This window comes from Balaenoptera physalus (assembly GCF_965194825.1).
Source record: "Balaenoptera physalus genome assembly, chromosome: 5".
NCBI lineage: Eukaryota > Metazoa > Chordata > Mammalia > Artiodactyla > Balaenopteridae > Balaenoptera > Balaenoptera physalus.
In genome coordinates, this window is record NC_138884.1 from 9853689 (window position 1) to 9872151 (window position 18463).

General features: G+C 41.7%; 2 protein-coding genes across 3 annotated transcripts in view; one reads left to right on the plus strand and one right to left on the minus strand.

The window, feature by feature from the left end:
• The window catches only part of FAM13A (family with sequence similarity 13 member A), a 349193-nt gene extending 336626 nt beyond the window's left edge, over positions 1-12567 (minus strand). The window contains exon 1 of the mRNA XM_082461668.1: positions 12465-12567. The gene's annotated coding sequence lies outside the window, so the exon portion shown is untranslated. The remainder of the gene's footprint in view (positions 1-12464) is intronic.
• A 425-nt stretch (positions 12568-12992) lies between these two features.
• TIGD2 (tigger transposable element derived 2) lies at positions 12993-16334 on the plus strand. Of its 2 annotated transcripts, none has more exons than XM_082461777.1 (2): positions 12993-13323; positions 13504-16334. In XM_082461777.1, the coding sequence occupies exon 2, from the start codon at positions 14413-14415 to the stop codon at positions 15988-15990; it is 1578 nt and encodes a 525-aa protein (XP_082317903.1). In that variant the 5' UTR covers positions 12993-13323; positions 13504-14412; the 3' UTR covers positions 15991-16334. The 2 variants fall into 2 exon arrangements, with proteins under 2 accessions (XP_082317903.1, XP_082317904.1); XM_082461778.1 differs by having other exon boundaries at positions 12999-13085.
• The last annotated feature ends 2129 nt before the right edge of the window (positions 16335-18463 follow it).

Genomic DNA, 18463 nt, shown 5'->3' on the forward strand with positions numbered 1-18463 from the left:
CTGTGTTCCTTTCCTTCCTATTCTCTTTAGGTCTAAGGGCTCCACAGACGAGGTTCGAGGGACCTGTGATCACCTGTTTCATTGTATTTGGGTTCTGAGTGTGTGCACATTGAAGCGAGCATCCACTGTAACATTTTTAACCTTTTATGAGAATAAAAACTGTAGGCCCAGATGAAATTCCAAACTCCTTAACGTGGCTTCACGGCTTTTCAAAATCAAATTCTGTACTAGCCTTATTTCCATCCTATACCTTAAACTCTAACATCTTGCGTGTGGTAGGCTGGATAAGAACCACCCAAACGTGTCCACATCCTAACGCCCAGAACTTGCGAATACGTAACCTTGCAGGGCAAAAGGATCTTGCAGATGCAAATTAAGATGCAAATTGAGATGGGAAGATTAGCCTGCAAAATCTAATCTCAAGGTGGGCCCGGTCTAATCACAAGCATCCTTATAAGAAGGCAGGAGGGTCAGAGCTGGAGGAGCTGTGAGGATGGAGACAGCAACTGTAGTCAGAGAGATTTGAAGGTGCAGGGCGACTGGCTTGGAGAGAGAGAAGGAAGCCACAGCCAGGGAAGGCAGCTGGCCTCTAGAGGGGCAAGGAGGACCTTGATTTTAACCCAGTGAAACTGATGGCAGACTTCTGACCTCCTGAACAGTAAAATAATAAAATTATGTTGTTTTAAGTCACTCAATTGGTGGTAATTTGTTACAGCAGCAATAGGAAACGAACACACTGTCATTCCAGAAATTAAGTGAGGCTTACATTTTCCTTTTTGTTCATGATCTTGTATTTGCCAGAAATGTCCTTGTCTCCTCTTCCCACTTAGGGAACTAATACACACACTTCAATGTCCAGCGCCAATGTCACTAGCATGCCTGACGAGTTGTCCCTTTGTGCACATATGTCTGGTTTAAACCACTCGTATAATATTCACACATGGCATTGCTATTGTTTGCAAACCTATCTTTCTAGATAAAGAACTCCTTGAGGGATAGGGCATTATCATATTCAATTTCCTTATAAGCTTCATAATATAGATATTTGCACAATTAATGAATTAAATGTGTGGTGATAAATCTTGGGTGGCTCCTGGAAGTGCTTTGGGACTCATTTAAAAGTGAGGACATGAAATAGAGATCACATGAGCGTACCAGACAAAGAACTGAAAAGCGTGAGCACGCATATAATTTCGAAGGGATTTCGGAGAAAAAAGTTCAGAGATCTGAAAGAGGAAAACGAGTCAAGAATAATAAGTACAGGATGAGGGAAACAGGTGGTCAAAAGGTACAAACTTCCAGGGGTAAGATAAATAAGTCCTGGGGATATAATGTACAGCATGGTGACTATAGTTAATAATACTGTTGCATATTGGAAACCTGCTACGAGAGTAGATCTTAAAAGTTCTCATCACAAGAAAAAAAATTATAACTATGTGAGGTGATGATGTAACTAAACTTACTGTGGTGACCATTTTACAATATTACCTATATCAAATCATCATGTGTATTTTAAACTTACGCAATGTTTATATGCCACTTATATTTCAAGACAACTGGAAAAATAACAAAGATTTATATTTCTGTAAGAAATTAATATAAAATTATATTCTGTAATTATATTGTGCAAGCATATAAAATCTCTAAGACAAAAAAACAAGGAGTGTAGTGCTCATGGGAACATACGTTTGTGGCCGTTAATATCCGAGCTCTTCACTTTCAACCTCTATCAGGAAGAGTCCACTGAACTTTTTCAAATCTTAACTCTGAATAAAGGTTAAGTTAAAATTCTTGAAGCAATTACTTTTGATTTTATTTTAATAAGAATCCAGTTCGTTAAATTTTATTCAAAAAAATATTTTAGGGACTTCCCTGGTGGCGCAGTGGTTAAGAATCCGCCTGCCAATGCAGGCCACACGGGTTCGAGCCCTGGTCCGGGAAGATCCCACATGCCGCGGAGCAACTAAGCCCGTGCGCCACAACTACTGAGCCTGCGCTCTAGAGCCCGCGAGCCACAACTACTGAAGCCCAGGCACCCTAGAGCCCGTGTGCCGCAACTACTGAAGCCCATGCGCCTAGAGCCCGTGCTCTGCAACAAGAGAAGCCACTGCAATGAGAAGCCCACACACCGCAACGAAGAGTAGCCCCCGCTCGCAGCAACTAGAGAAAGCCTGCACGCAGCAACTAACACCCAACGCAGCCAAAAAGAAATGAAAAAAAAAAAAAAATTTTTTTTAAATATATGATCTGTGGCTGGCACAGTGCCTGACCCATTGAGAGACTGTAATAACATGCTTCATATTCTTTAAAAAAATCCAGAAAAGTGAAAAAAACAAGTCATAAGCAAATAAAACAAAAATCTTATTAATTGAATAATTCCAAGAACTAGAATTAAAAGTTGTTTTTTACTTGTGAGGGTGTATACGAAATAATCACTAACATTTGTTTATTGACAAAGTGTTTCACAAATGCTCTCATTTAGTTACTGCAACAATTCCACAGTATAGGTATTATTCACGTTTATCAAATGAGATGCTGAGACTCAAAAAAAGGTTCAGATTCGCACAGCCAACAACGGACAAAGCTAGGTTTCAAACCCAGGCTTCTCTGAGATCTATGTTTCCACAAATGCATTAAATTACAATCAGTAAATCCCTCTTTCTGTAACACATCTGATTTCCAACTGTGACAAGATTAAGTGTAAAGACATATGAACATCATTGCTAATTACAAGATATAAATAGTAAACCAATAGCAACTGAGAATTAAAGCAGAAGAGATTTTTTAAAAAAATTAATTACTAAGCATTTTTACCTGTATTATATCTCTTTCAATCAGCATGGAAAAACCTAGGATGTAAATGCCATCATTCCCATTTTATAATGAAAAACTATTTGCAACTCAGAAGTCAAATTACTTGCCCAACCACTGCTGGAAAGATGTACAAACAGAAAGAAACTCAAGATGTCACGTATTTATTTATTTAACAATAAAATAATTACTAAGAGAATACCATGTGCCATGTACTACTGCAAACAGTGGATTTTTTATGGATATAACTTATAATTGTAAAAGCATTAAAATTCATGAGTCATAATATGCTAGACTATCAGGGACTTCTGGGGAAGATGGAAGGTGCATTACTAAAGGATTCTCGTGTATTCATGTGGCAGCTAACTGTTCAGTAACAGTATCTCACATTACTATAGCTGTAATAGTTTAATGATTATTTACAGATATGAATTGCTATTAAATCCCCAATTTATGAATAACAATGTGTGTTCCCCTTCACTGGAGTATGGTAAAACACCTAGTGGTGGGCTTCCCTGGTGGCGCAGTGGTTGAGAATCTGCCTGCTAATGCAGGGGACACGGGTTCGAGCCCTGGTCTGGGAAGATCCCACATGCCGCGGAGCAACTAGGCCCGTGAGCCACAACTACTGAGCCTGCGCGTCTGGAGCCTGTGCTTCGCAACGAGAGGCCGCGACAGTGAGAGGCCCGCGCACCGCGATGAAGAGTGGCCCCCGCTTGCCACAACTAGAGAAAGCCCTCGCACGAAACGAAGACCCAACACAGCTATAAATAAATAAATAAATAAAGTAGCTATTAATTAAAAAAAAAAAAACAAAACACTAGTGGTCAAGCAATTAACTACTGCAGCCTGAGATAAATCAATTTCAGAGTCATGCACATCAAAGAGAGTCTCAAAGTAAACAAAAGGGAGAGAATCCTTCAGCTCAAAAGTAAAAAGTTAAAAAATGCAAGGAAGGAAAGGAAGGAAGGAGGGAGGGAGGGAGATTGGTTAAAGTCCCAATACTGCATATAAAAGATATGTCAGAAAAAAAATAAAACTAAAAACTTTCTCTTCAGTGACTGTAGCAATGATAAATTAAAATCACCTACTGGTTACAAAAAAATTTCCAACAACTTCAGAACAAACAAGGTCAGTGCAAAATTAATTCCTGTGTTGTAGTAACAGAGATCATTGTTAAATAAATCACTCTGTTTCTGTTTAACAGGACTGGAAACAGACTACCGATTGAAGTGAGAAATTTTAAAAGTCCAGTCAGCATTAAAACGATGGATTTAATGAATCCATAAATTTCTCCTAAATAAGCAATCACGTAATTGCACATCAATTTCAGCACACTGTTGATAGGGACTTTCCAAATTGCTAGCTAGTTCCACTATTATATCCCCAAAGGAAAATAACACAATGTAAAGGGAAGAGGGGGAAAACAGAAATCTGTGAGATCTATAAGCTTAATTATAAACAGAAAAGGGTAGGGGAAAATATATACATACTTACACATATACATATATATAAAATGACATATGTGTATAGATATACACACACACACACATATATATGAAACAAAGCAAAGGAGGAAAAAATATGAAAAGCCAAGGAAAAGAGATAATTATCACCTACCACCACCTTTCAGAATTTCGGTGTCAGGGTTTAGGTTGAGAGATACAATAAATGCAACTAGGAGGAGTAGAGTTAGACTTCCCTCTCTCCATTTTTAAAAATTTCTCTCCAATTTTGGTTTTCAAACCTTATAAAGGAGGACAAAGATAATAAAGTATATTTCAAACATATTTCCAAAAGATGACTATCTGAAGACTGTCAATTGCATCATACCCATGTCTTATATGTTTACTATTCCCTTCAGATACCTAAAATCAGGCTAAAAATCTGTCCCAAACATAGTATACGTAATATGCTGTGATTTAGGATTAAAGCAAGGAAAGAAAATGTGCAACTGTTTTGAGTTAATGAGATGAGAATTTTTAATAAATAATCCTGAGGTAGGTTTGTGAATTCCCCTTATAATGACAACCACAGGTACACAATCCACTCTTGCAAATACTCTACAGTATCATTATATCTGTAGGAATTAATCTGGCCTTTTGCACTATTGTTGTCTTTTAGTTCCTTTCAAAGTCTGTTTTCTTAAAAAGTTGAGAGAATGCAAGTGTTTCCTTCTAGTCAAAAGATGTAGGAAATAATAAAATCACAGCTAGTATTTACTTACTAGGAGAGTGTGGTACTTCGCAAAGCAATTTCTATTTCAGTTCATCCTTACAACAAAACCAAAATCTGTATGATTTTTATTCCCATTTTTGATATGTGAAAGATTCTATAAAACCAGCTGGAGATTCCAGGGCTGGTGGGTGGCAGTGAGATGTACAAATCCAGAGACTGTGTTTCTAGAACCCATAAGGTTTATCGCTAAGATGTACTGCCTGTCTGGTCTCTTAATTTTATTGTTTACCTGCTTCTAAAACAATGGTTGAGGTAACTGTAATATAAAAAGAGAGTTACCACTAAAACATTAAGACTAAAAAAGAACACAACCAATGGATAAGAAAAAGAAAAGTACCAGGAATTCAAAAGGAGTTAGCTACAGCAATTCAGCACAAACCAAAGCTGACAGATTTGTGTTAAGTCAGTGCTGAAATGGACATAACTAGCTCTTCTGTCAGATAAAAGGAAACCAAATTTCTTCTGGATGTCATAATCTTTTCTTCTGACATTAAAGATAGCCAGAATTTATCACATGAATCCTTAGGTAAAGTGACAGTATATCATGAGAAGTATTTTCAACATCAGCTGGGCTAAATACAGAGACACGCCTCAGAAGGTTCTTATTCTTAGGTCTTGCCTCTAGGAAAGCCAGTGGAGGAACAGTAAATTGGAACACCTGACACTTAACATTGTAACTCTGTTATGGCTTAATTAAAGAGTGAGTTAAGGATCTGAATAGATGCAGTTCCAAAAAAGATATGCAAATGGTAAATAAGCACCTCAAGCATGCTCCAATGAGCTATTAGGGAAATGAAAGGCAAAATGACAATGGGATACCACTTCACACCCACTGGGATGCTATAAAGAAAAAAAAGACAGATAATAACAAGTGTGGGTGAGGTCGCAGAGACCCTGGAGCCGCTGTGGTCTGAACGTTCACGTCCCTCCAAAATTCATATGTTGAAATCCTAATGCCCGATGTGATGGCATGAGGTGGAGAGGCCTTGGGGAGGTGCTTAGGTCATGAGGGTGGAGCCTTCATTAACAGATTCTTATAAAAGAGACCCACAGAGACCCCTCACCCCTTCCACCATGTGGGGACCCAGCAAGAAGGCATCTATCAACCAGGAAGTGGGTCCTAGCGAGCCATCACGCTGAATCTGCTGGCACCACGGTTCTAGACTTTCCAGCCTCCAGAGCTGTGAGGAATAAATTCCTGTTGTTTATAAGCCGCCCGGGCTGTGGTATTTTGTTGCAGCGGGACTGAATAAGACGGGGTCCTCACACACCGTAAGACTGTAAAGGGCTTTAGAAAATAGCTCCTCAAAAGGTTATACATAGTCATCACATGAACCAGCAATTCCAGCCTGCTGTATACCTCAGGGAAATGAACACCTCTGTCCACACAAAATCTTGTGCATGCATATTCACAGCAACATCATGCGTAATAGCCAAACAGTGGAAACAACCTAAATGCCCATCAACTGACAGATGTGAGACAGGAGGGAAGGGGGCAGGGCACGACCTTGAAAAGAATGACACGGCCACAGTACGTGACGAAAACTAGTTGAGAACCAACGAGGTCCAAGACGGTGGAAGATTTAACTTAAAACAGACCTTGAGCCTCATTATACGCTCATTGTAATATATCAGCACGCTAAATGACACACCCACCATCACCATGACAATCCTGAAGTTACCCATAAAAGGCCAGAAAGTGGGCGGTGGCCCATTTCCTGGAAGTCCCCGCCCCTTCCCCAAAAGAGTTGGAATAATCCTCCCACTCATTAGCCTATGAAATTACCAGCCCAGAAAAACTAACCACACCATATTTTGAGGCCTCTTGCCTCTTGCCTTCGGAGATGGCCCACGCTTTGTCAGTGGACTGTGTTTCTCTCTAAATACATCTGGTTCTTACCAATCACTTCGTCTCCGAATTCTTTCGCGACGGAGAAAGAAGCTGAAATTCACCAGCAACAGATGGATAAAACATAGTATATCCATATAACAATTATTTAGCAATGAAAGGAAACGATGTATGATGCATGCTACAACACGATGAAGCTTGCAAACATTTTGTTAAGTGAAAGAAGCCAGTCACAATGGACATATATTGTATGATTCTATTTATATGAAACATCTAGACTAGGCAAATCCATATAGATGAGTGGTTGCCGGGCTGAGGAAGAAGAGAGAGTGTTGGAGGGAATGTGGAATGACCACTAATGGTATGGTATTTCTTTTTGGGTGATGAAAACTTCTACAGTGGATCCAAATTGAGTTTCAGAAACACTATCATGAGGTCTTTTTAATCTAGAAGCATTGCAGCAGGTGTTAATAACTGTCACCTTCAAGCAGGGAGTCTCATAAGGTAGAATTGCATCATAATATGACTAGCCAGTTGCATTAGGGATAGCTTCAAGGCTGAATGAGCTAATGATTATTATTTACATTTATCAATGATTATTATTTAAACTTTTTTGGATCCTGGACCCTTTGAGTATGGGTTGAAAGCTCTGAACAAGGTAGGCATGGTGTTACCCTGAGGAATGTAATTGATTTCAGACATTGCAAGAGGACTCTCTGTGACTGCAGTGAAACAAGACAAAAACAAGCTCACTCTCTAATCCTGCCTGAACTGAAAATTTAACCAGGAAAGAATCGGAATGCTGCGCCATCACAAAAATGATCAAACATCCCCCACTTCTGGTTAGCAGGAGTGACTACTGCTTCTTCTCCAATGATGACTCTAGCCTGTTCCTCTAGCTTCCTGGATAAAAATTAAGATACCTAACAGCCAAATTGCCTCTGCTTTTTGACAGCACGCAGCCCAGAACAGACCCTTCACTTTCTTTAAACTTCTCTAAAAACCACCTTATCCAAATCCGATAATAAGCTCCACCTGACCCTTCTTTTTGAGACATGCCATGGTTTTCCAAGGTGCGGATCTCCCTTGCTGCAGTAGTAAGCCTAATTTGGCAAGGGTGTGTTCTTGCTGGTGTCTGGCTGATGGGAATCAACAACATCTAAAATATTTATAATATGTTGTTAATAAAAGCATGTATAAAATTTTATGTATATTATAACTTCATGTTCCTATTGAAATACGCATATAAATATCACACACATTACATCTATAACAGTTACACTGATACAAGAAAGAACATGGATACACACCAAACTATTAAGAGTAGTTATCTCTGAATGTTGGTATGATTTCCTTTTCGTTTTTCTGGATTTCATATTTGCCTTCAAATATCATATATAATTTAAGAAGGGAGGAGGGGAAGAGACAAGAAAAACCCTCCCAAAAGAATATGATTTAAGAGAAGACTCTCATTCACAGTGATTGTCAATGCATAAAGTTTTCAACCTTTAGCACATTAGAATCACTTGGGATGCTTGCTGAAAATAAGGATTCCTGGGCTACATCCCTGGGGTGGACCCCAGAATCTGGACGTTGGACCCCAGGAGATACTCAACCATAAAGTCTGAGGAACCTTGAATAATGCAGCTTTGGGGACAAACTAGAATTTGAAAGATGTACAGATTAACAGCAGAAGGAGAGGACTTTTTAGGCTAAAGGAGAAGAATGAGTAGCCTGAAACCATACAGCTGCATGTGCCAGAAACAGGGAGAGTAACGCACCTCAGGCTCTCAGTAAACCAGATTGGACCCACCTGATGGAACTGCAGGCTCCTTTAGAGAACAGTTGGAAACTGGGCAGGTTTGGAAAGGTCAGGTGGGTAGTATGTAAAGTTCACTCACGTTCCCCACCCACATTGCTGACGTCAATCAACAATTCACTGGTTTCTTCAATTTATATCCACACGTTTTTCTAACTTTTCTTTAACATTTCCACTAGCAATTTTCCTTCTTCCAACCCTATTAAATCTTTTCTACCCTCCAGGAACTCATTCTCTCCTCTTTACTTATTCTGCCAGTCAGCTGAAAACCTACTGCCAGCCAACAAAGAAACATGGAAAACAAAATTAAGTTTAAAAGTCCCCTGCTGAGCACCTATATGATACTATGACACGAGTATAAGTCGTCACTATCTTTCCACATCACGTTAACTTTTTTTTGTTTTTAAAGGAATGGGACTTTCCAATGAGTAATCTGATCTCTTACTTGTGTCAAGAAATTTAAGAGGAAAAGTGTTCCTACCTTTAACCATTTAAAAGAAAAATTTTTATATTAAAAATGAATAATTTGAGCTTTTGTCTACAATATAAAGTAAAATAACTTTACAGCTAAAAGAGACTTCAAAGTACAAACTTTCATTTTACTGATCACAACTGTTTCACAGCTTATTTGCCCTAAAACACACCCCCAAAATTATATTTTAGCTGAAAATTCCCCTCTGCATTTTATGTCCCTTAAAATAGGTAACAGTAAACCTTTTTTGTGAAAACCACTGATTTTCCATTGGCAGTAAATTTTTCAATTATTAACAGAGAAATACTATTTGATATTAAATCAGTTTAATACATATGGAATAATGTTATCATGTCCTCTTCCTAAGCTTATTGGAGTAGCTAATTCAGGTATCAAACAAAAAATCTCCAAGTAGATGATGGTCAGTGATAAACTAAATGGAACCCCAAAAGCAAAAAAGCAGTTCCTTTAAAATTAAAAATTTACTCTACCTAGAGGCTTTCTATTCTGCTACAAAACTATTATGAATAAAGGATACCACAGAAAATGAGGCACATAATGTACTTGCACTGATATTATCTCAGCAGAAAAGGAATTTAGAGCTTGTAATGGTGAGAAAGATAAGCCATTTTCAGGTGATTTGGAGTAATTTTAAGAAAACTCACATTCCAATAAATCAAATGCTATGTCTGATGAACACAGTTGCAGACTCGAAGGGCTCTCACAACTAGAATGCCTTTCTGGTAGGTTAATGTCAAAAGTTCCATTTTAATAAATGGCAACTTTAATTTTGCAAAAAAGTGATCATGATATACTTTCTTCTTTCCATGTCTTTGAGTTAAATAATACTTCGATTGTGAGAGCGTGGGCAGAGAATGTTGTTTTAAAGCCAAATAAAACTCCATTCTACAACCTACATTTAATAGATTCATACACTTCTTTAGACTTTTTTTCCCTGTATATAAATGAGGTAACATCAGCCTCATATTATTATTACAAGGATTAAGAGAGACTGTGTATATGTAGAAGGAAACAAATACTGGTGGCGGAATTCCACAGGAGTGAAGTGTCTTCTGATTAGAGAATAAACCGCAGTGAATGGTAAGGGACAACTAGAAAACAGAACAGTATACGAAATTACTCTGCGTAATAAAGGAAAAAGAATCTTAAGATTTCACAAGCAGCTGAGAGGGAAGGAGAGAGGGGGCCTCGAGAAAAATGCTGGAGAGAGAAGGCAGAGGACGGCAAAGCAACACGGAGCAAGACTGTGACCCAAAGAAAAGAACTGGCAATAAGAAGTTCCCTGTGGCCAGCCAGGCTCTTCATAAAACAAGGCTGACAGACATTCTATTTTAAGGTCCCCACCCCCTTGTACTCTAATGTATATCTGCTGCAATTAGCAACCCCTCCCCCCAACAAAAAGGAACAAGTCTGTTAGAGGAAAGGATCTCGTGTAAAGTTGTCTTGGGTAAAGTCTTTTTTTTTTTAAGATTTAATTTTATTTTTGGCTGCGTTGCTTGCGGTGAGCGGGGGCTACTTCTCGCCACGGTGCGTGGGCTTCTCATTGCAGTGGCTTCTCTTGCTGCGGAGCACGGGCTCTAGGCACCCGGGCTTCAGTAATTGTGGCATGCAGGCTCAATAGTCGTGGCTCGCGGGCTCTAGAGCGCAGGCTCAGTAGTTGCAGCACACGGGCTTAGCTGCTCCGCGGCATGTGGGATCTTCCCGGACCAGGGCTCGAACCCGTGTCCTCTGCATTGGCAGGTGGATTCCCATCCACTGCGCCACCAGGGAAGTCCCCTTGGGTAAAATCTTATTAAAAGTCGGCTAAATACAACCGCCTCCTACCAAGTGGTGTTTTGAGGAAATCAAGGAATGTGGGCTGTGTTCCAGATTTGAATTTACACAAGGTGATGAAAAGAGAACAGTTCTAAGTGATAAGACACAAGCAAGCTGGAGAATTCAGCAGAAACAGAAAGGATCCAAGTGGTGTCTGGAAGAAAATTAAACCCCAGAGATAGTGGGGGAGGGAGGTAAGAGGCAGAGTTCATTTCATTTAAATATCATGGGACCAGTAACCCCAGTAGGGGGAAAACCAGGCTGCCAACTTCTGCCAGTGTCTTTTGATTGGCAGTCAGTAAATGTCAGCTCTCTTCCCTTCTGAGGAATGAATAACGTTTCATACCTCGGATACAACTGTTTTCACGCTTGTTACAACTATCAGAGAATAGAGGCAAACTTTAAAAAATGATACAAAACTAGCATGAAGTTGCACTTTATCCAAAATAGTCAACCAAGACTGAGTGGTTGATTTGGGGGGGGGGGGGGGTGGAGGGGGGGAGGGCGGAGATCTTCCTTCAGGAAAAGCAGACATTTGTCAAAAACCACTAGAACTTTACAGTGTATCTAGGAGATCAAAGATTCTCCAACACGTCAGACAGGGGAAAGCTACGATTTTGAGGAAGGCAATTGAGCAGTCTGGGCAAGTAAGTCAGATAATTAGAAGCCTTAAAATCAACATCTTCTTTTCTGCAGTAAGAATGCTCAGGTCAGTTCCCTTTTGAAACATTGTAGCAACAACGTGGCCTTCGCAAATAAATGAGGAATTACTACGCCACTTTGTTAACGAAAAAGGTTAGACATTTATGTTCAGAAATTAGAGAAACTTAACTGAAGGCGTCTCCATTTTTTCAAAGTATACAGAAAAGAAAGGGTAATAAAGGAAAGACGAAAAGCGTTTCCTCGGTAAACAGGTGCTACAGGAGGAAGGCGGAGCTCCCTTCTCCAGGGAAGGCTCCGAGGGCCCAGCGGGGAAGCGAGTCCGGGAACGCGGAGAAGGCACGGTTCATCGCAGGGTAATTAGCGCACAGGTGCCCGCATTCCCTCCATTTAAAATGCCAAGATAGAAACGTACTGTATCTCCGTTTCAAACAAACCAAGGGAGCCTCTGTCAAACTACAATTCTCTTACTACTACCTAGAAGCAGAGGCAGTGAAGGAGCGGCAGGAAATTCACGAGTCTTCCCACAGACTCGGGCACAGGCAGCTCTGCACAGAGCAGCTTCTACGGAGAGTGTGACTCACACCCTCGAGCAACCCACCGGGGAGGAGAGACCCGATATCCAGTTTGACCGCCCTCCGCTGCGCCCCACCTGTCCAGGGCTCGCTCGGATGGGTGTTGCAGACTGTAAGCCCCACGTCCTCTCCTCTTCCCCCCCTATCCCCACGGGGAGCCAGCCTCCGTGCCTTCGGCCAGGACCCGCGTCCGCTCGCTCCTACCTTGGCTCGCGGTCCTTGCTCCGGCTCGTCGTGCCGCGGCGGGCGGGCTGGGGATCCCCGGGAGTCGGCGCTGGGAGGCGCGGACGCCGGGGCCGCTATTTGTAAACACGCTCCACGTGCGCTCGCCCTGCCCCATTCGCATCCCGCTCGGGACACCTGAGGATGCGCAGCTTTCTCGCGAGCCCTCCGAAGGTGCGATTTTTATTGCACCTGAGAGCGGAGGAAGCCTTGCCCACGGAACCGGGACCCTGGGAAAAGGGCTGAGACAAGGTGAGCTTGTACCGCCCCCTGCTGGCCGGCGAAGCAGTCTGCAGGTTGGAGCAGCCGGGCCCTCAGCAGAACCCACGCGGCGCCCAGAGACTCCGCGGCGGCTGGGCCCGCCCCCTCCCGCCCGCTCGCCGGAGACCCCGCCCCCGGGCCGCGTGCTCGCCCGCGGAGGCCCCGCCCCCTCGCCGACACAACGTTCCTGCGGGGGCGCGCGCGTGCCCCCTAATCCCCCGCCTTCCGGCTCCGGCGGCGACGATCGCTGCGTGCCGCCGCCGCCGCCGCCGCCGCCGCCGCCGCCGCCGCCGCCGCCGCTGCCGGTGTCAGCCTCCCTCGGGAGACTCCATTTGCTCTCAGGTTGGTCTGGCCGCCGCGAAGGCAGGCGGAGAGCGATGCCCCCGGCCCGCGGACGGGCGTCCCCTGGGCCAAGCGCCCGCCCGCTCGCTGGCTGGCTGCGGCGGTGACATCCTGGTCGCTGGCGTGCACGGAGGAATCCGGGCTCCCAGGGAGCAAAGACGGCCGGCGTTCCGGAGCTCGCCGTGCGGGGAGAGGCCCTCGCTAACGCGGCTCCTCTCTGACCTCTTAATTTCAGGAGGTAGGCAATTCAGGTCCCGATCCCTGACACTCTAGATAATGCCTAAAAGCAGTCTGTGTCGTATTTTAGCCATCACATTCCTAGGAGGCGTTAATTTTCTCAACACAGTCGCAGGATAGATGTGGATAATGCCACAGACCCTGATACTGAAAGAAAAATGTTTTTGGTATCTTCCTTTAGGTTTCGGAGGCTCCGGGTGCCTATACAGCCCCCGACAGGAACTACTTCTGTTGGCCCATCGAGGATCATCTTTCACCAGGATTATCGTAACATCTTCACTGAGCCCTCCCCCACCCCATACCCTCTACCATGAGTCCTGATTTCTGCCAATGAAGGTTTTTGATGCTTTCTTTAATCATGTGACACCACTTCTTGTCCGCCTTTTTCCTTTTCAGTTGCCAAACACATGAGGTGGAGGTTTGTGTCATGTTAAAGTACACAGTTTCCTGCCTGTCCACTTTCACCTGATTTGCACCGCTCCCTTCTGTTCAGCTTGCCTTATCCTGCTTGCTTACGATTTCCATAACCACTCACTTGCCCAACGTGTAGCAGCCCTTGCCTGGGGAGGTAGCATTCCATACAGCGCACTGCCTGACAAGGACAGCAGTCAGGGGGGCGAGTTTTCCCGTTGTATTTTCCCATCCGGTTTGCAAGCCCTGTCTTCCAACTCTTTGTTCCCTAGCACATTGCCCCAAATACTCCCACCAGAGTCTTAGTTCCTTTAACATAGAGCTTCGCCCGTAAGGATGGCAAGAATCAAGTATGTAATAGGACTGTTTTAGAGACCTTGCTGGTACAATATTGGTTGTTATCGCTGCTGAGATCGCAGTTCGTGAAAAGGTCTTAAACTAAGGGAGGAGGAAGCAAGATAGAAGATAGGATTAAGTGGAGCCAGTCCTTGTTGTTTGAAGTTTGTAAGTTTCAAAACAGCAAAGAGGGTCATGTAGGCCTTGTCTGGAAATTGGCCAGCACACTGCCCATCTAGGCCCTAGGGGGGGTAGGAAAGGGATCTTAAAACCCCATTTTCTAGTCTCATTGTGTCCAACTCTTAAGTTGTTAAATATCTTGTTCTAGTAATCGTTAGATACAATGTTGGGGAAACGAAAGCGTGTGGTGTTGACAATTAAGGACAAGCTTGACATTATTAAGAAACTTGAGGAAGGCATCTCTTTCAAAAAACTTTCTGTGGTGTACGGAATTGGTGAATCCACAGTGCGTGATATTAAAAAAAACAAAGAAAGGATAATAAACTATGCAAACAGTTCAGATCCTACAAGTGGGGTATCCAAACGTAAATCTATGAAGTCATCAACATATGAGGAACTTGACAGAGTTATGATAGAGTGGTTTAACCAACAGAAAACAGATGGGATTCCGGTGTCTGGAACGATTTGTGCAAAACAAGCCAAGTTCTTTTTTGACGCTCTGGGGATGGAAGGTGATTTTAACGCATCGTCTGGCTGGCTGACTCGATTTAAGCAGCGCCATGGTATTCCAAAGGCTGCTGGTAAAGGAACAAAACTGAAAGGAGATGAAACTGCTGCCAGTGAGTTTTGTGGTAACTTTCAGGAATTCGTTGAGAGAGAGAATCTACAACCAGAACAAATTTATGGTGCTGATCAAACTGGATTGTTCTGGAAATGTCTACCGTCAAGGACATTAGCTCTTGAAACTGAGCGGAGTACTTCTGGTTATAGGTCAAGCAGAGAGAGAATCATTATTATGTGTTGTGCAAATGCCACAGGTTTACACAAACTTAATCTTTGTGTTGTGGGAAAAGCAAAAAAACCTCGTGCGTTCAAAGGAGCTGACCTTTCAAACCTTCCTGTCACTTATTTCAGTCAAAAAAGTGCATGGATAGAACATTCTGTTTTCAGACAGTGGTTTGAAAAGTACTTTGTGCCACAGGTACAGAAGCATTTGAAATCCAAGGGGCTTCTAGAAAAAGCAGTGCTCCTTTTGGATTTCCCCCCAGCACATCCAAATGAAGAACTGTTGAGTTCAGATGATGGCAGAATAACTGTGAAATATCTACCACCAAATGTCACAAGTCTCATTCAACCTATGAGCCAAGGAGTTCTAGCCACAGTAAAAAGATACTACCGAGCAGGACTTCTCCAGAAGTACATGGATGAAGGAATTGACCCCAGAATGTTCTGGAAGAACTTGACAGTGTTAGATGCAATTTATGAAGTGTCAAGAGCTTGGAACATGGTAAAATCAAGTGCCATAACCAAAGCATGGAAAAAACTTTTCCCTGGCAATGAAGAGAATTCAGGCATGAATATTGATGAAGGCGCCATTTTAGCAGCTAACTTAGCAACAGTTTTACAGAATACAGAAGACTGTGAACATGTTGACCTTGAGAATATTGATCAGTGGTTTGACTCTCGGAGTAATGACTCAAACTGCCAGGTGCTAACCGACAGTGAAGGTACTGAGGGCCAGGCCAGGCCTGCTGAGCACAAGCCTTCCAGTAAGACTAGAAAAACAGAACTGAACCCAGAGAAGCACGTCAGCCACAAAGCTGCACTGGAATGGACCGAAAATTTACTGGATTATCTAGAACAACAAGATGACATGCTTCTGTCTGATAAACTGGTGTTGCGGAGGCTTCGAACAATAATAAGGAGAAAACAGAAGATCCAGAGTAACACAAGTCATTAATAATCCTCTTTAAGGGTGTCCGTGTGTTTGCGTCTTTGTGACTTTATCTGCAGTGGAACTTAATTATCTTGTTTGAAGTGCTGTGGATTTCAAGGCCAAATACATTTTATTAATGAATTTAGGATTAGATGCTGTTTTGGATTACTTAAATTACTGTGCTTGAATGTCGATTCTAGGAAGTGAGCATTGACGTGTATCTTGTCTGTTTCTAATCTGTATTAAACTAATTTAGATCATAAGGTACCTGAGGCCAGGGATCCTGTGTCTGTTTTGTGCCTGAATTTCATTGTCTAATAGAGTACCATGCACACTCTAGGCAATCAATAAATCTTTCTTAAATTGAATTTTTATGACTTTCTCTGAACTTCAGTTTCCAGACTGAAATACGTGGAGGGTAAGTTTCCATTTCTACCGTTTTTCCACCTGCCGAAAATTTTAGAACTCAGCAAAGATTATACCTGAAGTACATGTATTTCACTGTGAAAGCAGAGAACTGAAGGAAAATAGTCTGAAGCCCGAAATATGGCATTCTATACCAACAGTATTTGGACAATCAGCAACTCAGATTGGCTGTCTCTGTATAATGAAGTAAGAAGAAATAAGGTTAAAACGTCCCCAGGCAAAGGACTTGCACTTCACTTTTATTTCATCTGGCAGTAGGGAGAGTTCCTTCAGAGTTGTGGAAAGAATGCCATCATTGTTCCAGAAAAATAGATTTCATTTTCCAAATCATTGCTGTTAGAAGAGAATAAGGATTAAACTGTGTTATCTGTCATTTTGATCCTTTATTAGTAGAGATATGTTAAGTAGTTTTTTCTCTTTAATAAGCTATTTGATGTAACACTTCAAAGCTTTAAAGTACGTCATTTGCTTTCATAATAGCGTATTTTTCTGTGAGAACTAATACTGAGAATGTAAGCATACATTGGCATTTGTAGAGCCATCACATGAACTGACATTAAATTGAACATGAGAAAGGCACTGTAGAACAGCATAGGCTGCTGTGTGACCATGGGCAAGTTACTTAACGCATCTGTAAAACAGGAATAATACCTGCCTCTGAGAGTATTTTGAGGAGTACGTGAGTTAATATATGGATTTTAAGTAATACAGGCTTAGAACAGGACCTGGCGCAGAAAAAGTCCTCTAAGTGTTAGCTCCTGTTACCGAGTTGCAGAAATGATGTTTCAGAAATGTGCTCGACAGATCCAGTGTGTGAATCAACCCCGATGTTGCTGCACTGGGAAAACCCTTTAGAGGGAGGTGAGATAAAAGAGATGCAAGTGACTAGATTCAGCTGAAATATAATAATAATTTCCTTCAAAGAAAACTGGAAGGTGAATCCAATTCAGAAATCATTTCCCGACCATCTACTGCTAGGCACAGTGAGGCACGCCGGCACGTTTAAGACATCTTAGTTTGAATTATAAAAGGAAATGGGAATGGAATTGTAGTTTCTTTGCTCCAGGTCTGCTAATAAAATACATAGGTGTTGGCTTTGTTCATAGAATCTGTTACTGATATTGGCCTAGTTTACTGACGTAATAAAATACCTTTAAAGCAGATAAGATAGCAGTTAGGAGGACACTGAAGTATCAAACTAAAAACACAGGATCAGTAGAAAATCAGAGCAAAAGAAATATCACAGGAGACTGGTTACAGTAATCAGGTCCAGCCATATACTGGGAGCTCTGTTGTGATTGACTTGAGATTTTAGAAGCTCTGACATTCCTTCATGAGGACTGTTAGAGCTCAGAATTCTGCCTTTTGACAAAGCAGAGGCTTTGAGTGCGAGAAAGGCCTTTTCGGAAAACCTCTAAGAATATTTTCTTTGGGAGAATTCATACCTTATCATTAACACACCTCTCTCAGTTTACACAATTTCACTTAGTAGGAAGCCCTGAGGAAATGAAACTCTGTGCAGATAAGTCCTGAAACTATTTGGCTTCTTGGAGGCAAAGGGACTCTGAAGCCTGGAAATGGTAATGACATATTTGAATACTGCTTTGCATTTTTCACAGAGCTTTTTGCTAACAAAAACTTCTCAAACTTCTTTCAGTCATGACATTGAAATGGTTTAATCCTGTTTCATCATAAAGACCGATATAAACTGTGCATTCTAATTCCAAAATTAATTGTAATACAAAAATCTTTTTCCTTTTCCAGGTATTGTTACAGTAATTATATCCTCCAGGAAGATGCATTGTGTTATCTTGGTTAACCCCATGCTCCTTATATGTATCCTAGTTTGAGCAGCGCAGAAAATAACGTGCTCTCATTTGACTTTGTGCGCCTTAAAGAAAGTATCCACAAATTTATTTTTAAATAAATTTATAAATGGAAATTAATAAATTTTCCATTTATAAAAGTGCCTATTTTTTAGAGGATTTGAAAGGCAAACAGAACCCAGACCAAATGGGAAGTGTTTGGCAACTGAGAGTATACTTCAAAAAAAACTTGTGTAGTGGGAATA